General features: G+C 34.8%; 1 protein-coding gene across 1 annotated transcript; it reads right to left on the bottom strand.

The window, feature by feature from the left end:
• Positions 1-7,837: 7,837 nt before the first annotated feature.
• Positions 7,838-11,719, bottom strand: LOC114265727 (disease resistance protein RPP13). The gene is made up of 2 exons (XM_028206544.2): positions 8,861-11,719; positions 7,838-8,214 (listed from the first exon to the last, which is right to left on the bottom strand). Coding segments are annotated over exons 1-2 (2,751 nt in total). The 5' UTR covers positions 11,610-11,719; the 3' UTR covers positions 7,838-8,212.
• Between the last annotated feature and the right edge of the window lie 14,184 nt (positions 11,720-25,903).

Below are 25,903 nucleotides of genomic sequence, written 5' to 3'. Positions count from 1 at the left end.
TAGAAGTGTCAATGCGATTATCAAGGCTATTAGTTTTATGAACCTATTGTTGTTTGAATTATTTACAATGATAAAGTGTAAAGGCAAAATTAAGAGGTCATGTTTCCTGCAAGCAGGTTGGATTTTCCTCATCTTGCTAACCAGGGCAGTTGGGGAACTAAAAACACCCCCGTGAAAGGAACTCTTGGAGGGTCACTGGGCTGACAGAAATCTACAGGTGGCAGACCTGCTGAACATTCTCTTTCATCATCACTTGCCTCTGCTCGGTTGTCCCTGAAAGGGAAAAAGGATGCCATGACCAAGCAATCAGGTAAACCATTATGGCTGGTAGGTTTTCTAATTGAATAATTTAAGTGTCCTTTTAACCTCCAATCCTTGCAAAGGCCATGGACTTTAGAGATTGGTGTGAGAGTGAGTCTGTCAGGCTTATCGGGACAAAAGGTATTGTATTGCTATTTCCATTGGCATCTCATTTTCCTTGATTTTTTTATTGGTTGTAATAAATAAATAATTAAATAAATAAACTAACACTTAATTTTATTTTAAATACCAAACACACAAAATTAAGTAAACAAACAAATTTAATTTTAAAATACTGAATTTATACACAAAAAAACAAACAAAAGCTTAACAGTAATACACTTAAAGTGTTAGATGATTAGTCCATAAGATTGAATGTAGTTGATTAGTCTTTCTCCACTAAATACAAAAAAAAGGAAAAAGTTATATCAAAAGCTGAATAGTGTTTTCCCAAAAGAGAAGAAAAAGTTTGCGAACAGAGAGGGAACTCGAAAATGACTACCAGCAGCAGTTGTTTTGTAAACATGGAACTGTACCATTTTGTGAAACGTGGGTATAGTGGAGGTTATTCAGTTTGTGAATTAATAACTTATCATGTTACCCTTAATTAGAAATTGATATAAGTGTAAAAATAGTATGATTATTTACAAATTTAAGGTCATTTTAGGAGAAATAGGAAAAAATTTCTTAGACAATGGCTTTAAAACTCCAAGAAAGTTGTTCCCTTTTAATAATAGAATAGAAAAAATACTATTAGTATTGTCTATTCTATTTAAAATAAAATATTAATATTGTCTATTCTATTTAAAATAAAATAAATAGACATCGCGCGTATATATAGTATTTTAAGAACAAGAATTAGTTTGCACAAACCCATGTATAAATTCAGTATTTAAAAAAAAAAAAAAACATTTGTGGGATTACATCTTTAACATGTCATAACTTTGCACTTGATAATCTATTTTGGACAAATTTTGTTTTGTTTTGTTTTTTTGTTTTTAGATTTATGCATATGAAACTGCGGAAGGCGATTTTGAGTGATTACTTTCGCCCCAAAAAAAAAAATTCAATATTAGTCTTATTTGAAAGATCTTGAAAAAACAAATTTTACATATATCAATTTTATTAAGAACAAATTTGTAAAACTCAAGTTATGAGGAGCAGCTTTTAATTATTCGAAACGTTCATATTGTAAGGTCCGCTCAGTAGATCATCTATAAAAATAAAAATAAAAATAAAAAATTAATTGGATATCTTTAGTCCCATGATTAGTTTTTAATTGCTTTTAAATTGCAGAGTACTGGCTGGTGTGTATTTATTTGATATTTAATTTTTTTTTATTTTTTATATTTGATTTGTTTGGAATTGTTGAGTGTAATCTATTAAATATATTTTTATAATTTGTATTTTAATCTTAAATTTAAATAGTATTGCGATTACAATTATATTATAATCCTAACATTATTTATACCGTGCCTTCAGACACGGACATACGTTAGTATATATATATGCCAGGGAAAACTCTGAGGCAGTTGCATATATATCATTGAAATAGATAAAGTACAATAACAAAATTAGTATAATGCACTCCATTCTCTATGCTATTATTATGGGTCTATGTTGAACTATCTGATTTAGTAGAATATTTTGTTTGGGTTATGTTGAGAAGTAAATTATAAGTTTATTTTGTGGCTTACTATAAAAAAAATATATAAAAATAGAGAGTTAATGGCCCTGTTTGGTAGAGCTGTGGGAAAGTGTTTATAGCTTATGCCTTAACAGCTTATAGCTTATAACTATGAATATAAGCTGATTTCTGACTTATAAATTAAGCTTCTCCTGCCCCACTCAAAGAATAAGTTGATTTCTGACTTACAAAAAGCTATAAGCTACATTGTTAAGCTAAACCATGTTAGGATCAAACACACACCCAGAAAAATATCACACACACACAGAGAACACAATATTTACGTGGTTCGGCCCAATGCCTACATCCACGGACAGAAATGAGAATTTTCACTAAAATGGAGCAAAAAATACAAATACAGAGGAGGAGATGAAACTCACTCAACTCACAGCTCTCACTCTCCAATTTCTGATATATCTCATCCTCTCCCTCCCGTCTCTATTTATACACAAAAGGAGTAGGTGGGAGAGCCTTCATTCTTGACTTGGGTAGCCTCCATTCTTGACCCTTGCTATGGTTGGTGGCTGCCAAGCTTGACTTGGTTGGTTGCCTTCCCATGTTTGTCATGCATGTGGGTTGGAACAACAATTCTCCCCCTCCATACCCATATGCATGACTGACTTCTCACTTGAAGTCCATCCCGGCAATGTCTCTGCAAATTTCGAGTTTGTCTCTCGAGACCACCTTTGTAAGCATGTCAGCTGGATTCTTATCTGTGTGGATCTTGGTCAGTTCCAATAACTGCTTGTCCATTACTTCGCGTATCCAATGATACCGAACATCAATGTGCTTTGTGCGAGAATGGTACATTGAATTCTTGCTCAGGTCTATGGCACTCTGACTATCACAATGTACCGTGAACTTTTCTTGCTTTAATCCCAATTCTTGGAGAAACCGTTTCAACCACAACATTTCTTTCCCGACTTCCGCTGCGGCAATATACTCTGCCTCAGTTGTGGATAAAGCAACACACTTTTGCAGCTTGGACTGCCAAGACACAGCTCCCCCTGCGAAAGTGAACAGCAATCCTGATGTAGATTTCCTACCATCAAGATCGCCTGCCATATCTGAATCAGTATAGCCTTCCAAGACTGGTTTAGCATCTCTAAAGCACAAACACATTTTTGCTGTACCCTTGAGGTACCTCAGAATCCACTTGACTGCTTCCCAATGCTCTTTTCCTGGATTGGAAAGGAATCTGCTTACAACTCCAACCGCATGAGCAATATCTGGTCGGGTGGACACCATTGCATACATCAAACTCCCTACAGCGGATGAGTAGGGAATCGCCTCCATCTCTTGTCTTTCCTTCGTAGAGGAGGGACAAGAATTCTTGCTCAGCTTGAAATGATTAGCCAGCGGAGTACTGACTGGCTTGGCATCTTTCATGTTGAACTTCTCAATCACTCGTTCAACGTACTTCTCCTGTGACAGCCACAACTTCTTGGCTTTCCTGTCACGCACAATATTCATGCCCAAAATTTGTTGTGCAGGGCCTAGGTCCTTCATGTCAAAGGACTGTAATAACTCCTTCTTCAGTGATCTAATTGTTGTGGCATCTTGTCCAACGATCAACATATCATCAACATAGAGCAGAAGTATGATAAAGTTTCCACCGGGAAATGTCCTGACATAAACACACTGGTCTGCAACAGTTCTCTTGTACTCATGACCTACCATGAATGAGTCAAACTTCTTGTACCACTGTCTCGGCGCTTGTTTGAGGCCGTAGAGACTCTTATTCAATCTGCAGACTAAGTTTTCTTTCCCTTTGACTTCAAAACCTTCTGGCTGCTCCATGTAAATTTCTTCCTTTAGATCACCATGGAGAAATGCTGTCTTCACATCCATTTGTTCAAGTTCCAAATTCAAACTAGCTGCTAGTCCCAAAACTACTCGAATGGATGCCATTTTCATAACTGGCGAGAAGATTTCATCAAAATCAATACCTTTCTTCTGCCCAAAACCTTTGACAACCAATCGAGCCTTATACTTGAATAGCTTTCCGCTGCCATCTTTCTTCAACTTGAACACCCATTTGTTCTGCAATGCTTTTCGTCCCTGGGGAAGTTTCACCAAATCATAAGTCTGATTCTTCTGCAAGGATTGCATCTCTTCTTGCATAGCTTGCTGCCAGCTATTCTTCTCCTTATGATTTTGAGCTTCTTGAAAACTTTCTGGCTCCCCCTCATCGGTAAGCAAAATATACTCAGAAGCAGGGTATTTGGTTGACGGCTTAAATTCTCTTGTTGATCTTCGTAACTGTGGACCAACAGTCTCTGGTAGAGGGGGTTGTGGCTCCCCCTGCTCAACACCCTCTGCTTCTGGATTTTCTTCTTCTAGAAATCCATCCTGCAACTCTACATCATTGACTGCACGCTGCGGTAACTCTTCTTCATCAGTGGCATGCTGTGATGGTGCAGGGTTTGGAATAATTTCTGAAACATCATCAACTTTGGGTTTGGCTGGTTACCCAAAGTCTTCAAAGGTCTGGCCTTCTTGAAACACCACATCTCGGCTTCGAATGACCTTTTTGTGTTTCGGATCCCACAATCTGTATCCAAATTCTTCATCTCTATAGCCAATAAAGATGCATGGAGTGGCTTTGTCATCCAGCTTCTGTCTACGCTCCTTGGATTCATGTTCAAATGCTTTGCACCCAAACACTCTCAAGTGAGAGTAAAAGATCTCCCTTCCAGACCATACTTCTTCTGGAATTTGAAAATTCAGTGGAACTGATGGCGATCTGTTGATCAAATAGCAAGCAACACGAACAGCTTCTCCCCAAAATGGCTTTGGTAGCTTTGCCATTTTGAGCATACATCTGACCTTCTCCACAATGGTTCGGTTCATTCTCTCGGCTATACCATTGTGTTGTGGGGTTCCAGGAACAGTCTTCTCATGCCGGATGCCGTGAGTAGCACAGTAGGCTTTAAATTCCTTTGACGTGTACTCGCCTCCATTGTCTGTTCGGAGACATTTCAGCTTCTTTTCAGTCTCCCTTTCCACCATAGCATGGAATGTCTGAAAATGCTGGAACACCTCAGCTTTGGTCTTTAAGACATAAACCCATACCTTCCGTGATGCATCATCAATGAACGTCAGAAAGTATTTTCTACCACCCAAAGATTCCACTTCAATGGGACCGCAAACATCAGAGTATACTCTGCTCAACAACTCTGATTGTCTTCTGGATGATGAATGGAAAGCTACTCTATGATGCTTCCCAAACAAGCAGTTGTCACAAGGATTTAATTTTGCATCTTTGGCAAAGGGAGTAAGTGACTTCTTTGCCAAAATCTGTAACCCTTTCTCACTCATGTGACCCAGCCTTTTGTGCCACAAATTTGGTGACGTCTCATCTTCTGCTGCGTTGAGACTATTTGAATTCACCTCCACATGAGTCTTGTATAGTGTGCCAATTGCCTGTCCTTTGGCTACCACGAGAGATCCCTTTTTCAACTTCCATATGCCTTTGCCAAAGTAGTTCTCATAGCCTTGTCGATCTAAGGCTATCCCTGAAATAAGATTCAGGCGTAAATCGGGAACATGCTTGACATCTTTCAACACCATCGTGCACCCAACTTTGGTTTGGATATGAACATCACCAATTCCCACAATTTTTGAAAAACTGGAGTTACCCATTTTCACTGTACCAAAATCTCCAGCTTGGTACGTACTGAAGAACTCCTTCTGGGATGTAGCGTGGTAGGAAGCTGCTGTATCTACCACCCACTCGGTGTCGTTGTCTGACATATGGAGGCATTCTTCTTCTTCAACAGAGAATAATGCAATATCCTCTGAGACAGAAACTGCAGTGGTCCCATCTTCGGTCTTTGGCTGTCTATTGCCTTGTTGTTGTTCTCCCTTCAAGGCATAGCAATACTTCTTTATGTGACCCTCCTGGCCACAATGGTAACATTTGAACCTTGGCCGGCTCGTTCCTTCTTTGAATTTCCCTCTGTCTTGAGATCTTCCTCTGCTGCGTCCTCTACTTTTGCTTCTTCCCCTGCCCCTGCCTCTGCTTTTATTTTCTGTGATGAGGGCATGGGATTGATCTCCACCCATTTCTTTCTTTCTTGCCTCTTCACTAAATAAGGCATCTGTAACCGTGCTCATGGTCAGTTTCCCTTCTGGGGCAGAGTTGCTGAGAGACACCACCAATGTCTCCCAACTGTCTGGCAAAGAACTGAGCAGCAATAGGGCCTGCATCTCATCATCTAACTACATTTTGACAGTTGTTAGTTGGTTCACCAAATTTTGAAACTCACTGGTATGTTCAGCAACAGAGATACCGCCTTTCAACTTCAAATTCACAAGTCTCCTCATCAGGAGGGCTTGGTTCCGAGCAGTCTTCGACTGGTACATGCCTTCTAACTTTATCCAGAGAGCATAGGTATCAGTCTCCTGGGCGACATGGTGGAAGACACTGTGATCAATCCATTGTCTGATCTGGCCAATGGTCTTTCGGTTCTTCCGCTTCCAGTCTTCGTCTTTTTCCGTTGGTGGTTTAACTCCATTAAGCTCAATGGGGTCAAACAAATCTCGGCAATACAAGACATCTTCCATTCTAGGCTTCCAAATGGCATAATTGGAAGCATTTAACTTTATCATAGAACCTGAAGTCGACGTTGATTCCTCCATCATACAATAATGATCGTTGGCTGAAAAACAAGTTTTGCTGTGGAGTTCGGACTGGTCAAATTAGCCGGAAAAGCACTTCGGATTGCCAAAATAAAAAACTTCAAATTTTTCAAAACTTATTTGCAAAATCTGACCGTACGGATGTGTCCGGAATACTCCAAATAGTCGGAAACCATTATTGGATCACCCAAATCGGATCTCAAATGGCTTAGATCAAGCCAAAACAGATTGAATGGTTCAGATGGGCAGAATCTGGTGTGCCTGCGAAGCACCAGATTATTCCTCCGGTTCTGCTGACGTCAGCGGCTCAGTCAGCGGCTTGGTCAGCGGCTTGGTCAACTCGGCTCCGGCTCGGCTTGGTGCGCGCGCGTGCTGATGGTGCGTGTAAGGCACGCGCTGTTCCCTCAGTCGTCTTCCTCCTTGAACCGCGCGTGGAGCGCGTGTCTGCGAGTGGGATCACGCGCCGGGTGCCTGAACGGCGCGTGTGGGCGCGTGATGAGAGTGGGATTCACGCGCCAACTTCCAGGGGCGCGTGGGAGCGCGTGCAACCTCCGTTTGGTGTCTGTTTTATATTTCTGGACTCCTCTCGTCGAGTCCTTGCTCCTAGTATGCTCAAAATCGGATTTCGAGCAATACGATTTCTGGGCAGTTTCGAAACAATACTCTGTTTTTCCGAAAAACGTTCAACTTTGCTCTGATACCACTTTGTTAGGATCAAACACACACCCAGAAAAATATCACACACACACAGAGAACACAATATTTACGTGGTTCGGCCCAATGCCTACATCCACGGACAGAAATGAGAATTTTTACTAAAATGGAGCAAAAAATACAAATACAGAGGAGGAGATGAAACTCACTCAACTCACAGCTCTCACTCTCCAATTTCTGATATATCTCATCCTCTCCCTCCCGTCTCTATTTATACACAAAAGGAGTAGGTGGGAGAGCCTTCATTCTTGACTTGGGTAGCCTCCATTCTTGACCCTTGCTATGGTTGGTGGCTGCCAAGCTTGACTTGGTTGGTTGCCTTCCCATGTTTGTCATGCATGTGGGTTGGAACAACAAACCAAACGTATCAAAATAGCTTAAATTAAGCTAAAATAAGCTGAAAAAAAACTGTACCAAACAGAGCCAATTAGATCTAAATAAGTTGATAAATCAATATATAATATTTTCATTTATTTAATCAAGCCAAACACAAATTCAAACAGAGTTGCAACTTTATTTTACATAGAAAAGCAAAGTGATGTGAAGAGTAGTAATACAGCAAGCTACGAAATGGACATTCTTTTTCTTTTTTGGTAACAGTAGAGCAGTAATATTATGGATAAAAAAGTAAACAGTTACAAGGTTCTAGGATAGTAGACCATCCTAGCTTCATCAAACATTTGATTACAAATGCAAGGAGAGGGATGTTGAAAAATATGATTTTCTTCATTAGCAGGAATTTCTTGATTTGTTAGGTTCTCGTCACAAGTATTTTCTTCTCTACAAATGTGGTTGATTGTCTTCACTTCCAAGCAATTCATCAGGGACCTGCAATTTAGATTTGCCTCCAGTCTCTGTGAGCACTAATCCTACATTAAAAACGTAAATATATGTCACAAATATTTTTTTTTTTTGGAAAAAATTACAACATATTATGATTTTTATTAGAAAATATTATGATTGTGCTAGATTAATTTTTTATTATTTCAGCAAAGAAATTGCTGTGTCTAAACTTTGTAGACACTCACATAATTTCTAATCATTGTCATATTTTCGTTCAAATTTGATGAAACTTTTAAAAGATTAAGGATTAGAGTTGATTTTCTTTCATAAAAAATTATTAAAACAGGTCTTAATATAAGTTTGGAATTTTTCAAAAAAGATTTGATGGAAAAAAACAAAAACCGAGGGTTGGAGTGCTCAATCTCATATCAAACCTTTAAGCCAAATTTTCACTCAAATTAGATGGAAAAAAGAGAGAATAAGAATTGGACATATGATCCAATAGCAGCAATTCTCAAAAACCATGCTCTTGTTCATGTTTAAACATAAATAATTTTTTATTTGATTTTATTTTTAAATAGAAAGCCTAGCAATTCAATGTATTATTGTTGATTACAGAACTACATGTAAATTGTAATGAAAAAAATCTAAATCCGAACATGCATGTAAATTGTAATGAAAAATAACTAAAAAAAAAAAAAACTTCCATGGTAGTGAAGAAATTGAACTTACAGGCAAGAGAGAAAGACGTCCACTCATTGGTGACTACTATGTCTCTGTCCAACTTTTCTCTCAAATCTGCTACAAACTCTTGTGGCATGTTTGTTAAAATCATTTCTTTCAATTCAGGCAGCTCCTTGAACCCCTCCAAGTTTTTCAGTTTATCACAGCCTCTAATTTCTAATTCTACAAGTTGGGGCAGAGCACCTTTCCTCACCGTCCACTGCCTTAAATCTTCCAGCTTCCACAATTTCAAGACGCGGAGTTCGCAAAATTCCCCAGAAAGACATCTTATTTCCGCCCCAACATAGGCGCGTGCTAAAAGGTTGAGGATATTTAGCCGAGGCAGATTCCCTAGCACACGCATCGGATCGTCTGTTAGTTCCGACATCGACAATGTTAGGATTTTGAGATTGAGAGAAAGATTGTGTATCCCATCTTTTATCAGTCCAAACAAATGCAATTTTGACAGAGTCTGATGGTCTTTTAAAGGACTCAACACCAGGTCTGAAGGTTGACCAAATGGAAGGTCTCTTGATCTCAATTTCAAGGTTTCAAGTTTGTCGAGTAGCGAAATGCACTCAACTGTTTTCTTTACCGATTTAGAATGGCAAGTGACTCCTAATTTCCGTAGGGCTGTGAACTGGTCCAAGCGATAGTTGTCATTTTCTTCATCAGATTCCTCTTCAGAACCAATCACGAGCCCCGTTAAGGTCTCAAGTTTTGATGTTGAAGTCAAAGACTCTTTCGATGATGGCTTTCGAATGGACACCCCGGTCATATAGAGATGTCGAAGGCTCTTTGCCTTCCAAATTGAACTCGGCAAAGCGGTTATATTTGTATACTTCAAATCTAAAGTCTCTAGGCATTGCAAATCCCCAATAGACTCCGGAAACGTGTATAGGCCCGTCCATCGCAAGCCTATGTACCTTAGGTTCTTCAAGAACCGGCCGAGTTTCTCGGGTAGCGAAGGTTTGTAGACACCCTCTAGATCAAGCACCTTCAAAGGAACAAAACTTTTCCCCTTATTGACTAGTGAATTAAGCAACTTACCAATTTTTGTGTTGGATGTAACTTGCTTTTGGGCTTCGAAAGAAACATAAGAACATAGATTTTGAGTATGAGATTCCGAAGTAGATGTAACCCCGAAAAACTGATCTGCAATCCTCCGAATAATAGGTGAATCTGCAAGTGTGCAATCTGAATTGAGATGGTGGACGTGAAGAAATCCTATATCCTCGGCTTTTGGTAAGAAGATGTTGTAGAGGAAACACGGCATACGACATGTCTTGGGGCTTCCGTTGGATTTCCTTTCCACAATTTCAATCATGTTTCTTCGCTCTAGTTCTTCCAAACATGTCATGGCCATATCTTGAGAGTCGATGCTTTGTTTATTCGGTGTTTGAACAAACCCTTCAGCAACCCACAACTGCAATAACCTCCGCGTTGGAATCTCATACGATTTAGGAAACATAGCCAAATAAAGAAAACAAAGCTTCAATCCAGATGGTAATTTTTCATAGCTCAAATCAACAAGACATTTTAAGAAATGATGATGATCTTGAGCACGGAGATGATCAATGACTGTTGACCACTCGCTTAATTCCACAGTCGACAACAAGCCTCCCAACAAGATAATTGCCATAGGCAAACCGCGACATAAACTCAGAATTTCGGCCTTGACATTGTTTAAATTATTCCGTGAACCATTTTCTGGTACCGCTCTGTTCAAGAACAATGCCCAAGTATCCTCTTCTGTTAACTGCATCAGATTCAGAGGATGACTCCACGGATCTACCTCCGACGCGACCTTAGAGTCACGAGTAGTGATTATGACTCTGCTACCATTCGCGGCGTCTGCAAAGGGACGCACAAATTTGAGCCAGTCATCATTGGTGCAGATATCATCCAAGACTATTAGAAACCTGAGCCCCATTAAAATCTTGAAAAGGAAGATTGAGAGTTCGTTCTCCTTCATTAGCTCTATGTCTTTCAATAAATTTGGAGTCTGTCGGAGTATGACAAGCAATACATCTTTGTATGAAAATTCTTTCGGAACATGGAGCCAAGCACGGTACTGGAAATGCTGCCGAATGTCTAGTCTGTTGTAAACTTTTCTTGCCAGAGTTGTCTTTCCGATTGCTTCTTTGCCGACTAGTGAAATCACGCGGAGGCTTTTCTCCTTGTCGTCGATCGATCGTGCTACGATCTCTTTTTCAGCATCTTCGCGTCCAACAAATACGTCATTATCAGGTCGGTGCCTTTCAATTGCTCGACTAAGTGTGTGATGATCGCGTGTATTATTGGTTGTGAGATCGTGAGCGTGGCGTGCTTCTAACCGATCAGCAAATTCACCGTAGCAAGCTCTGAAATGATTCACTATTTTCTTCATTTTGGTGGTGAATTGAACTTGGCTCCGTGGTGGAAACACCATTAATGGCTTTTGAAGAATAATTTGACGCGCTGCACTGACACTATCTGATCTGCTTCTTGTTATGTTTGCATTTAGGAGGAAAACATCGGTGATGTGTTCTGCAAAGTAAACAGTAGGAAGAAGACGAGCCTGTAACGAATTGATACAACTGGTATTATTCTCTGCTTCGGCTTCGAGGAAGCTCAAAATCAGTTTGAGTTCGTTGATGGCAACACGCAAGCTGTTTCTGAGTCCAGGAAAGATTAAAAATCTTCCCTTGGCAAGCACTAGCAGATTCTGCAATTTCTCTGATAATAATGAAATTGTAAAGTGCAATTCAGTCACCATGGTTTCTCTCAGTCTCTTCGGTTCTTCTTTCTTAATTTCACACCGGTTGTGTTTCTATCATGGATTTACAAGGGGATAAGGAAAAGAGAAACAAGGAAAAAGCGATTTGCAAAAAATAAATTTAGAGAAATGGTATATATATTATTTGGGTTCGGATTTCGTCAAGGTTGTTATTTCAACAACTTATTTGAATGGACCATTTTGGTGCGATTCAGTTAATTCAAATCGTTTATTTTTTAATATTTATTAATTAAAATATTTATGTAAAAAATTAAAACGATCGAATATTGATAGTTATATATTTAAATCATATTTATATTATAAAAAATGAATAGTTATTTTTGAAATTATAATTGTCGATTATTTTTTTATAAATGTGATTCCAACATATAACTATTGATATTTAATCATTTTTGCATAAATATTCTACCTAATATGTTCTAAAAAGGGAATGATTCGTATCACCAAAGTCGGCTCCAAAATGAGTTCACCAAGCCTAAGTACTCTCTCAATTTTTTGGCTCCAACAACAGTTCATCAAGCCCAAATATTTTTTCAAATTAGATGGCCAACTTGAGAGATTCTCATCACATATTATTTTTGTAATCTTTTCATATCGCATCTCATATTGGTTTTCTTAGAGAAATTTTAGCATATTGGGAGGGTCCCACATAGCAATGTCAAGTGGTATCTTTCACCAATCATAAATGCATATACTCCCTATTGTCTGTCGGACATCCAACATAAATATAATATATTCTACTATCAAATTCAATCTCAATAAAAAAAAAAGGAGGTTAAATTACACTTACACCTCCTGAGGTTTTTGTTTAACACAAATTCTCCTCTCACATTTGAAAAATTACACATATCCCCTGTTAGATTAAAATGACATATTTGTTCCTCAGCCTTTATACATATAAATAATAAAATAATATATATATTTTGTTCATGTCATTTCAAGAGAAATAAGAATTATCTTCTTTAGTTTAACTCACACAAAAAATTGTGTTTCTTTATTTTTATTGTTTTTTTATTTGTACTGAATTTTGTTAATATTTAAAGTAATTTTTTTTAAATTATTTTGATACACCTAATCTAGATATACTTAAGAATTATAATATTTTGTGCTTTTTTTTTTTAAATTCACCAAATACAAAAAAATATAAAAATACAAAAATTCAATACATTATCTTATTTTGTTGTATTTAATGGATTTTTTAAAAAGTTTTTTGTACAAATTTTATACTTCTTTATATATATAATGGTGGAAATAAAAATGAAAAATTATTTTCATATATAAAAATTTATATAAAAAATATCATAAAAATGCCCTTAATAGTGATATTGTTGTAAATATAAATCGTGTTTATGGGTGCTTTGTTTTAAAGTGAAAGGTCACCATTAAGTTATATTATTGTGTTTGAAAATTCTATATAAAATTTATATTTGTATATCATCAATCAATAAGAATATGTTCAGGTAGAATTTAATGATGAAAAATTGTAGAACGTAGTCATGAAAATAGGAAGAAAAAAAAGGAAAGATAGTCATTTAGAAAATTTTAAAATATGACATCAGAAATTTAGAGGGTAATTTGTAATGAGATTACAAACTTCAGGAAGGAAAATATAATTTTTCAAATGTAAAGAGATTTGTATTGAATAGAAATCTCAGAAGTGTCAATGTAATTTACCCTAAAAAAAGACACCACGTAACATTTACCTTGTTGACACTTAAAAATTCTTCGTTTTCTTGAATCGAGATAATAGCATAAAGCTAGAGGCACAAAAAGTGTATACAAGAATTTTAACATAACAATAATGATTGATAGTCCGAATTTTTATGGCTTGAATTTCTCAAAACGACATCGTTTTGGGGATAAAACGATATCGTTTTGATACATTCGAGCCATTTATGCCATACAAATTCGAATTACGAAGCATTTTTTTAAACATAAATAGATTGTGTTGAGATTTACTCTAGAGACACAGGATGTGAACACAAAAATTTAAACATAATTAGATTACGTGGTTGAGGTTTACTCTTATACAATGGAGTTTATACTTAAAAAATAATAAATTTGAATTATATTTTTATTTTTCTCTGTAAATTTTGTGTATCTAATCTTGTTCTTAATAATATCTTATCATATCTTTTGATAAAATGGTGGAAAAGAAATGTGATTAATAATAGTCTTAAAAAATTTATACAAAGAAACATTTAAAATGATATTTCAATGACATTTTTTAAATTATAATGATAATTTTTTGATTAAAAGTGAATAGAACATAAAAAGTCACTTCTTTATGTATAGAAATGAGATGAGATTAGAAGGTGCTTTCTAAAGCTCGTAAGATTTATAATGAACATATTTTGGAAATTCAAATCTTTTTTTTATTTTAAAATCTATATGAATATATCATTCTTAAAAAAATAAAAGATAAATTAGATAGATCAAATTATTTCAACGACCTTTATGATTTTATTTATTTGATTTTGAAAAAAAAAAAAGAACAATAAAATAATTTCAAAACTAGACTGTCTTTTTTCTGCTTCTAAGTAATATATGTAAGGGCCTACAAAAGAAATAGATCAAATAGTCAAAGTAGCGCTCATAATGATGCCACTCACGAAATTGGACAATCCCTCCCGTCTTTGGAGTGTTTTGAAAAGTTGGTAGTTTTTTAATTCAATAATCCTTCGTAGTTCAAATCTTCCTTCCTCCGAATTCCCCGACTGTCCAAAATGACGTCGTTTTGGGCAGTTTCCTTTCTTCTTCTTCTTCTTTTTTTTTTTTTCTCCTTTATGTCTGAAACGCAGAGAGAAGAAGAGGAAGAGGAAGAGGAAGAGGGAGAAAAAGAGAAAGAGAGAAAGAGAAGAGAGGGTAAGAGGGAATGGAGAGAGAGAGAGGGTCGACGCCGCCTCCGCCTCCGATTTTTTTTTTCAGCCCATTTTTTTTTTCAGATCAATCAATTGTTGTGTTTTTTTCAAATCAACCATTTTTTTTTCTTCAGATCGATGTGTTGATGATGGTGATGTTGTTGTTGATGATGAAGATGTTCTGGATCTGAAGATGAATAGTTGATTTTTTTTTTTTTTTTTTCTAGATCTGAAGATGAATGGTTTTTTTTTTTCCCTGGATCTGAAGATGAATGGTTGTTGATGAAGATTTGAAGATGAATGGCTTGTTGGGTGATTTTCTCTCTCTCTCTCTCTGCTACTTCCTTCTTCTTCTTCTTCTTCTTCCTTCTTATTTCTTTTTCTTCTTTTTTGATTTTTCTTCTTCTGCGTTATTGGAAAAAAAAAAAAAATCAAAACGACGAAACGACGTCATTTTCAATTCAGGCGAAATTCGAACTCAAAAATTTTGAGCTACGTAGCACAACTTTTGACTATTTTAATAGTTTTTTTAGTGACTTTTTTGAGAGAATTAAGTAAAAAGTCAAAAAATTAACTTTTTACCAAGCTTCCAAAAGGACTTATTTGTATTGAAGAGAATTCATTTCTTATAGAAATTAGATTTGTACGAGAAAGAATCCATTTCTTATAAAAATTTTGAACAAAAAATTTATTTATATAACATTATATATAAAAAAAAAAAAAAAAGAAGAAGAAGCTAACAAAAAAGATAAATTAAGATCTAAATATAAGTTATAACAACGAAGTCACAAATATTCCAAGTTATCGCAAAGGATATCATTTAGGTTGTGTTTGGTTGAAAGATTTTAAAAGATATTTAAAAAGAAAAAGAAAAAGAGAAAAAATAGATAAAATGTGAATAAAATATATCTACGTTTCATCTAATTTTACACATTTTTTTTTCTTCTCTAAATCATTCTCCAAATCTCCCAAACCAAACACAATCCTTATATATTTTACAATGTATTGTTTGCTCTTTTTTTTTTTTTTTCGACAGAGGATATTCACTCTCTTCAGTTACATTGCTGGACGGATGTTGTTGCGGTCCTTGCTTTATTGTTTTACCTTTTCTTAAGTTTTTGATATACTATACTAGGTGTAGTGAATTTTATTTTATTTATTTTTCTTTGTTTTTATTGGGTTGAGTTTGTATTTTTTTTGACCATTAATTTTGTTTTCAAAAAATATTTCATAACTACTACATTCAAGGTGGTTTTATTTTTTATTTTTTATATAAATTCTAGTCCCTTGATCCAATTTCGTGGTGTGTGTTCATGTGATAACAATGTTATTTTTTATTGAAGGTATCCCATGAGCAAACCAAATGGATAGTCAGAGCTATATGATTTTTTTTTTTCAACTAGTGTTCATGGCATTTCAGTACATCGTGCTAACTCATTAAAAGTATCATATTTCTTTAATATGATGCTTGACTTTCATTGAGAATTAAATTATTCAATATGTTTTTAGTTTACGATTTTTTTAAAAAAAATTTATCATTTGTTAATATTTGGTAAAAATAAATTACTATATAATACTTGATCTTAAAATGTAATTTACCCAATTTATCCAATTTAATGTAATTTATCATTTGGATTAAAATATAATCTATCTAATTTCCAATTAAGAGCATGTCCATTGACCTTCACCATTAGATCCGATCTGATCTTAATCTAATGTAATCTTAGCTGTAGATCTGATCTAATCTTATTATAATCTTATTATAACCGGGCACGCCCGGGATTTATGGGCTTGTGTTTTATGCTTGAAGAGCATTATGGGCTGGCTGGTGCCGGGTTTGGAGGCCCAAGGCACGTGAAATTGGTCTCTGTTTGGTTTTTCATTTTTTATTTTTGTTGTTTTTTTTTTGTATTTGCTTTGTCTGCTAACTGGTGTTGGGTTTGATTATTGTTATGTTAAAAAATATTTGTGGAATTTTTTTGATACCCGTGCCTAAAATTAGTGAAATTTTTCTGATATCCGTGACGTGATTATGGCTGGTGGAATTATTCTTATATTTTTTTTTTAATTTGCACAGTTGAATTCAAAAATTAAATAAATAAAAAAATTGAAGTTGCTTAGTTATTAAGAGACAAAACAACAAAATATAATTGGAAGATGTTTTTCTGAAAAACATTTTTTTTTTCAAAAAAACATTCATGTGATGAGATATATGTTTCAAAAAACATTTAGAAATATTTATGTTTAATGATGAGAAAACATAATTGAAAGATGTTTTTTTGTTATTTTGGTGAACAAATTTGAATTTAAAATTTTAAATTGGGTTCTATTAACCAAAAAAAAAAAAAATGGTTTACATTTATTATTAAAATGTAATCTTTTCATAATGAGAGATAAGAGAGATAATGATGTCATGACCTGAACCCGCCCCTATGGGTTAAGGGCATAACCGGCAAGTAATCAAGGGATTACCTACGGCTTCAAACCAAACAAGACATAACTCATCAGAGTAAATGGGCCAAACAGAAGCAAAATTTAAAACTTTCGTTTATAGAGCTGTACTTACATGGCACATCATAACAGTCCATGCATATATACCTGTTAATAACTCACACCAAAGGAATAACAACACAAGTTCTGTACATACACAGGATCATTTAAGTCTTAGTCAGCCTAACCAAAACTTATATACAAAAGTAAATCCAACATTCTCGCAAACATAACAAAATGTAACAAAATAGCAAAAGGGTGAAAACAAGTCTCGTGCGTGAGACGTATGGGCTGACTCTTTAAAACCTTGACTGTTTCTCACATATTTCACCGAGGCTGGGTTTGGACGTCCCTTGGCTCACTTACATAGACACGAATGAGCATGAGCGAAAGCCCAGTGAATAATATCAAATAAGGAAGATACATGAACAATCTTTGAAACAGTTACATCAGACGGCCTTGGGCCCAATTCATGTTTCTATTTAATGTATCAATCGACTAAAGTTCTAGACATATCAAACGGTCTCGGGCCCAATTAACTCATACCTGACAGCCTTTGGCCCATCCATTCATGTCCAACGGCCTTTTGGCCCAATCGTTCGTATCCGACGGCCTTTGGTCCAATCGTTCAGATCCGACGGCCTTTGGCCCAGTCGTTCATTCCAAACTATCATTCATGTCAGACGGCCTTTGGCCCAATCATTCATATGTCAGACTATCATTCGTGTCAAACTATCATTCATGTCAGACGACCTTTGGCCCAATCATTCATATGTCAGACTATCATTCGTGTCAAACTATCATTCATGTCAGACGACCTTTGGCCCAATCATTTATATGTCAGACTATCATTCGTGTCAGACTATCATTCATTCATGTCATACGGCCTCTGGCCCATTCATTCGTGTCATACGGCCTCTGGCCCATTTATTCATGTCATACAAATATTTGTCCCCCAATTCAATGTAACAAATTTATAAGACTTATATAGAAATAAGCAATTGGACAAATAACATACTTCAGATATCTTTATTAAGATATTACTCACAGTGATCTACAAGCGGATTTGCCCTCGTGCTTGACCCTATACATTTCATGAACATAATGGGTCACAAACGATTCATTCCGTTCTTAATTCATATATTCCTCTTAGGCTTTGTTCTTATCCTTTTAACTCATTTGCAATGCTTAATTCATGCCTAAAAGTGCTTAGAAATGAAAGAGAACGAAAAATGAAATACAGAACACTTTTACAAAATTTCTGAAACAGGGGTCTACGCTCGAGCGTGGGTTCCGCCGCCGCTCGAGTGGACCCTCATGGTCTGCAAAAGTACTGGTTGCCTCATTTTTACGCTCGAGCGTGAACTCAGACGCTCGAGCTGAAGGCTCCCCGTTCGAGCATGAATGTCCCTACTCGAGCGGACATCAATGTTTGCAAAAATACTGGGAGCTCGTATTTCATGCTCGAGCGGCGCTTTCCCCGCTCGAGCGAACATCACAAATTCTGGGTTTTCCAGAACTATTCTTGAGGCTCAAATTCGACATTCAAAGGCTTTAAACACATGATTTTGGCCCAAAAACATGGAAACACATTGTATATCATGAGTATACGAGCAATATGAGGCCAATTGCTCATAATCATAATCCAACCCTCAATTCATCACAACAAAACACATAGCTTCAAAATTCAATTTCAATATACATATGCTTAAACTCCAAAAACTCCTTGAATCAAACATGCATGTTTACTTTTGACTCCAATTCCATTTTAAATGACACCATTGGTGTCTATAATCATGAAACTCAGCAAAACCATGCTTGCATGTATGCTTCAATGCTCAATTTTTCATAATCAACATATTATATGCTAGTTTATGCAAATTCATGGCAATTTTAAGCATGCATGAACATACCAACTTCAATTCAAGCCCTAGATGATCATCTAACTTGAATTCACAAAATCACAACTTCAATCTTATGAAATCATAACCAATTACTCACCTAGAAGTTTAAATCTTCCAAATTATGGTTAATTCTTGAGTTACACTCTAAGATCTTCAAGCTTCTTGAGCAAATCTTCAATGTTGGCCCCTCTCTCTCACTAGGTTCGGCCCTCTCTCTGTCTAGAGAGTTAATCTCAGCCAAATTGAATAAAAAGAGAGGAATTGAGTGTATAATGGCCCTTTTATACAAACTCCCTTAATCACAATTATTAACATTAATTAATTGAGCACTATACCATCAATTTAATCTATTTAATTTGATTCGAATCAATTTTCAATTAAATTTCACCGTAAGCTCTAAAAATTACGCTAATCACAATAACGTAGTCAATTTCGATTTCTGTGGCCGATAGGGCCTTTAATTTAAATTCCAAAGCAGAAAGTCAGACAGATTTTCCTACGGTGAATAGATAGAAATTCAAAACCACATATATTCATATAAATGACACTCAAAATCATATCAAACACATAATCACATTCGTAATTAAGATTAATTAGCATAATACGGAGCAGGGTTATCACAATGAGGGTGATTTATTTAAAGAAAATGTTGCAGGCTCCAAATTTTTTACCAAATAAATGACCAAATTAGATTCATAAAATTGCAAATCTCACACTCATGTAAGGCATTTAGTCATTTATTTGATAGAAAATTTAATATATCTAACATTACCTTTTATTTAATGACTGGAATAGCCCATTATTAATTACAGGCATGCTAATTACAGGTGGTGTGATTTGTTTAAATATCTTCCAGTTATATTTAATTACATGAACGGGTTTATGTGTTTCTCCATTATCTTCACTAAACATAACTTAATCTTAATTTTCTAATTTTTTGATTTAAAAAAAAAAATTCAACATTTATTGACTTTTTCCAACCTACTGTCGCACTTTTCAACTTCTTTCACACATTATGGTTCGTGATGGAATTATTAAATTATTTTTATAAAAAATTTAAAAAAAAAATAATTTGTATATTAAAAAAATATCTAAAATAAATATAAATTTTTATTTAAAAATAACAAGTTGCAATTACAAAAAAAAAAAATGAGAAAAAAATTTACACTGTGCATTTCATTAATAATGCTTAAAAAAATGTGTTAAGTGTTTGTGTAAAGGCTTGATACGTGTCCACTCTCAAATCTATATCTATATATGATATAAGAAAAATAACGTTTCTAACCAGCAAGCCTTGTGGGAGGTCTAATAATCCAATCTTAATATTTTAATTTTTTGACTTAAGAAAAAAAATCTCAACATTTATTGACTTTTTTCAACATTTTAGTCTTTTTGACTTCTCCATATCTACTGTCGCATTTTTCAACTTCTCACATACACTATGGTTAGTGATGAGATTATTAAATTATTTTTATAAAAAATCTAAAAATAATAATTTGTATATTAAAAAATATCTATAACAAATATAAATTCTTATTAAAAAATAATATGTTGCAATTGCAAAAAAAAAAAAAAAAGAAGAAAAAAAAAAGAAAAAGAAAGAAAGAAATTACATTGTGCATTTCATTAATAATTCTCAAAAAATGTGTTAAGTGTTTGTGTAAAGAATTGATACGTGTCCACTCTCAAATTACCAAATGAATATAGATGAAACCAAAGAACTCAGCTTCAATGGCTAACAAATATTAGAAATCCGACCATTAAAGCCTAATAACTATTACTTAATAGAATTCAGGAATTGAAATATCTCAAACCACTTTTCTTTGTCTTCTCAAATGTTCATTTTTTTTTTTCCATTCATTTTAATAGAAAATTGGACATGTGGAAGAGTGTAGTGACCCTCATTCCTCACCTTAGCCTCGGGTATGAGCATTTGTATAATCTTGTTTTGCTAAGTTGCAGTAGTGAATTTTCTTGACTTGTCTTAACTAGAATGAGATTTTTATCTTGGTTTGTACTTATGTGAAATTTACTTGTTGAGTCTTGTTCTTTCTGGTGAGTCTAGCCGAGGTCACCTTAAAGCCAGAACCACTTGAAACCACTTTGGTTGACCTCTACCTTCGTCCTAGCATATTGGCCGAGATGTCATTTTCTAGGTCGAGGTGTATCATCAAGGCCGAGAGGTGTACCATCTGGGTCGAGATGTTATCCTTGAACCCAAGTGATCTTGTTCTGGATTGGTGCGACCTAGACTGAGGTGTGGCACATCTAGGCCGAGGTGTGGCACAGCTAGGCCAAGCGTCGTCCGTCCTAGCCGGGATCATTGATACCTCACCTACCGGAGCCGATGTTTTCACCCGATGTCAGTACCTTGTCAGAATGCCATGCCACTTTACTTGTTAAACACCCTTTCGCCATATTCTGTCTGGCCTGCCAGCCACCTTTTCGGGGAGAACCAACCAGCCGTTGCCACGTGTCCGAGCTGAGTGTTAAATCAGCCGGCAGTGAGTAGAACCTATCATTTTGTATCATATCTTTGCCTTGAGAGAGAGAAGCTCTAGAAGGAGTTTTAGAGTGAAGGAGTGGATCTTCGAGCTTGATTCTTAGAGATCTAACCGTTAGATCCGTGTATTAAGGTTAGATTCTTGACCTACTCTTGTAGTTCTTGTTAATCATCTAGCTGCATTGCATGATCGAACCTGATTTGCAAGCCATGCATTGATTGAAAGTTTGGTTTTAGAAAGAGAAAGTGGTGTTCATGTGTTCTTGAATAAAAGCCTTGTTTGATCCGAAAGTTTGCATTAAGATTCATGCTTTTGTGTTTGTTTTCATAAGATCTTCGAGTATAGATACCCAGCTCCACGTTTTTGAATTCATAGCATGAATTCTCAGAATTTGTAATAGCAAATTATGATCCTAGCATTCATCTTCCTCATGTTCATATTCTTCATGTTCGTCATCTTCTTCAAGAGAGGGAAACCCAGATTTTCCCGACTTCATTTCCTTGAATATGGCCATCGAGGCAACACCTCGGTGAGGAGGTGCGGGACCTCGGCCTAGACCTGGTAGTCGCCCAGTATGTTTTCCCGAGATGAGAAACAGTGTCTTGTTTTGACTTAGCTTGGTTTTGAAAGATGCCGAGAACATTTGCATCCATGTAAAGCTTAGTTGAAAGTGCATTCAATAGACCTTACCATGTGTTTGTAGGACTTGGACTCTCGCTTGACCCCAACGTTGAAGAACTAGGTGAGTGGTATTTTTAATAAAGTTATGTTATAACGTTTTGATAAAGCTTGCCTTGTTTTGATAAAAGTATTTGTTAAGCATGAATGATATCCCTATTTTATGTACCAAGTATAAACTCTGTTTTGGATGGCAATGTATCAAGTAAGCTTTGTTTTGATGACAATCTTGAAAGTCCGTACGTGCTAAGGGACTATAAGCATTTGTAGCACAATCTTGAAAGTCCGAACGTGCTAGGGGACTATAAGTATTTGTAGCACAATCTTGAAAGTCCGTACGTGCTAGGGGACTATAAGCGTTTGTAGCACAATCCTTGTTAATGTCACCCATGAAACTTGAAAGACTTTGATTGATGAGGCTCGACAGATTTGTCGAATGAACTCGATTTATCCCATGTTTGTCATAAGCTATGATTATGTATTGTTTTGTTAAAGATCTCAGATGTCATACATGCAAACCCTTTATTACTTGTACCATTCACTGAGTATCCAAGCTCACCCTCTATATATATATATGTAGGTGATGAGCAGGAAGGCGGTGACGCCTAGGTGTGACTCGCAATCTTGTTTTGGGTTTTTGTTATGTCGGCCTAACTTGTATTCATGTCGGCAGTCATGAAAATTATGCTTCTCAACTTATAATGCTTGTAATTTACACATGTCGGCTGGAGAAGCCTTTTGATCAAGATGTAAAATGTATTTTTGTACTTCATTTCTATTTGTATTCAAGTTGTAAAGCTATGTAAAGATGTATGCCATTCCATTTGACTTATGCACTGCTCTTATGGACCACTTGTATTTTAGATTATTGCTTCCGCACTTGTGAGCCCTATATATTTATACTCTGATTGTGTGTGAATTTTGAAAGTTGGCCTTCGGTAATCTCGGATTACTGGCCATCATGGCACCAAACTACTAGGGGCGGGTTGGGGTCGTGACAAAGAGTAAGAGATATTAAAATGATATATTGAGTTATGTAATTGTTGTGATGAAAAATAAAAATTGTCATCCTATTCTATGGCGATTTATCTAGTTATACCTCAAATTAAAATGTTAGGTGTGCTTTTACATTATTGAATGGTGCGTTCATTTTTTTTTAGATACTTTGTTTCACAATTGTTTGTGTTTTGTATTATGAAATTTATTATATCTGTGTTTGCTAAAACTATTAGATGAACTTAATGCAAGAAGTACAAACTATTTCAATGTCACTCTCGGGATTAGAAGTACAAAAAAAACATATACAAAAAGTATATGAATAGGCAAAATTTTACAAAAATTTGTTTGTGAGTCTCACCTCTTGAAAATCCTATAATTCATTTATTTTTTATATTATATTTTATGTTTGGTTTTTGTACTTTTTTTTATATAGTATTTATTTGTTTTCTTTAAAAGTTTATTTTTAAAAATTAATAACTAATTAAATAAATAAATAAATCATTTTCTATTTCAAACAATTTCATTTTTGTTTTTTATTTTTTATTTTTTCTTAAAGTAGTTTTAGTTTTGGACAATTACTTACGTCTTTTCTATATATTGCAATTTTATGCATTTTAAGTATATGATGTTTCTACTAATACACTCGGAGATGCATTATGAAAAAGTATCATGCAAAAATCAAGCAAGAAGAAAAATAAGTAAATAAAATAATACGATGAATGTGAAGCAAAGATCAAAGATCAAAACTCCCAAAGCAAGAGTAAGCAAACAGGCAAGCAAGTAGAATAGAATGTTTAATAATAGACATTTGAAATTTGCAACAAAATTTTATAACTTTCGTTTTTGCTAAAAAAATTCTGTTTGGTACTAACTAAATAAAATGCTTTTAAAAATATTTGCAACAAAATAATTTTTTTTTTTTACAAAAAATTTGAAATTAAAATTATAGTAAATTTATGTAAGCATAATTGCTAACCACATTTTTTTTTTACTTAATGTATAATATTATATTGACTACCTTTTTCAGGTTTATTTTTTTAAGGATTTATATAGAAGTAAAAAAATGTCGCTAGGAATAAATTTTTTCTTAATTTAGTTATAAATTTTGCCCGTATATTATTTTTAAATTTTAAATAAAAATAAACATAAAATAATTGATTGAAGATATGTTGCATTTGTTATATTCCTTTTTATGTGTGTAAAAAAAAATTAAAAATCACAATTCACGCATATACAAATAATTGTAAACACAACTTGTGTATGACACGGGCGAAAGATTAGTTATTAATTACAGGCACAGGCATACAGAACTTTGTTATACAATGTGAGTAGGAGACAAGAGATAAAGAGAGTGAGAGTGGGAGTGAATATGTTTAGTGAGAGGGATTAAATAATTATGTTTAATCTAAATGAAAGAGTGCTTTCTTTAATATAAATAAATAATTATACAATTTTTTTTAAACATTTTTTTTATTTCTATTAAAAACACGCATAGTCTCTGATTAAAAAGACATAGTGAGTCAGAAAAAATGGTTTGAATTGTGACCAATCTGTCTCTCTCCATGATATATGAGACAGAAAGTCAACTTTTAATCCGTTTTGGGTCACATTATCTCTCACATTTTTTATATGTTTTTTCAAAGAAAGTCAAAAAAAGCTAAAAAGTCAATTTTTAACCATATTCTCAAAACACCTCTAAATAATTGAAAAGATAAGTATAATTTTTTTTTAGAACATGGGAAACATCTATATAATTTGGTAGAACGATTTTCGAAAATATGTATATTTTTGTCCTACATAGCATCAAGAATGTACAAATGATGGACATTACTCGGTATATGCAAAATACATACATCTCAAAATCAGTTGGGATGTAATTTTGAATATGTTGCTAAGTTAAAAACAAAAAATCAAAAAAAAATTGTAATGCCACCTTTACATTTTGACCTCATATTTGTAACAACGAATTTGATAAATTAATTTCATATGCCAAGTATTTTTATATCTTAACAAGTATTTTCATTCTATTCAAGAGTGCATGCTTTGAGTATGGGTGTTTTTGATGCTATGGTAGTGGGCGAAAAAGCTACGGGAAAGAATAGAAAATTCAAGAGCGCATGCTTTTGGGTTTGGGTGTTTTACTTTGGGTTGTGTGGCAAAAGAGAGTGCAGTAGCATGGGTACGTTTGCCGTGGTTTGTGGGCTGTGTGGGTTAATTTGTGGAGATTATGTATTTTATTTGTTAAGTTCTTAATTTTTTTTTTTTTTTTAAACATGGTGGGTCCAAGAGGTTAGTTGTATGCAGGGGCGGAGCTATGCTTTGAATAGTGGTGTCAATTGATACCATTGAATATCAAATTTTTGATAGAGCATATATAAAAAAATTATGAGCATTTACAAATTGAACTTAGTGGGCCTAAATACAATAAATTAATTTTTGAACTTTTACAAATTGACACCAGTAGGTGAATATAAAATCAATCTTTATTTAGAAATTTAGGCTTTTAGAAACAAACCAAACATTTGTTCATTCCTCTTCGTTCATTCGCTGGAGTAGTTGTGATTGCCAAGGCTTTTGATCTAGTTTAGGCCCTTTGGTCTTTGATTGTGGCACCAAGGTTAGCTGTCTTTTATTCTAAAACCTTCTCTCTCTCTCTCTCTCTCTCTCTCTCTCTCTCTCTCTCTCTCTTTTTCTTTTTCTTTTTTTCAATTGTTTTGCTGGGTTTGTCAATATTTGGAATTATACAGCAACTATGCCTAGGGTTTTTTTTGGAGCTTATTAAGTTTTGAGATTTTCACTAGTTTGGGTTACTTTTGTCAATGTGATTTGGCAATATA

The sequence above is a fragment of the Camellia sinensis genome, chromosome 3, assembly GCF_055761805.1.
Source record: "Camellia sinensis isolate YWXY chromosome 3, ASM5576180v1, whole genome shotgun sequence".
In the NCBI taxonomy this organism is placed as follows: domain Eukaryota; kingdom Viridiplantae; phylum Streptophyta; class Magnoliopsida; order Ericales; family Theaceae; genus Camellia; species Camellia sinensis.
Note: the sequence above shows the minus strand (reverse complement) of the source record. Positions and strands in the feature narration are given on the sequence as shown.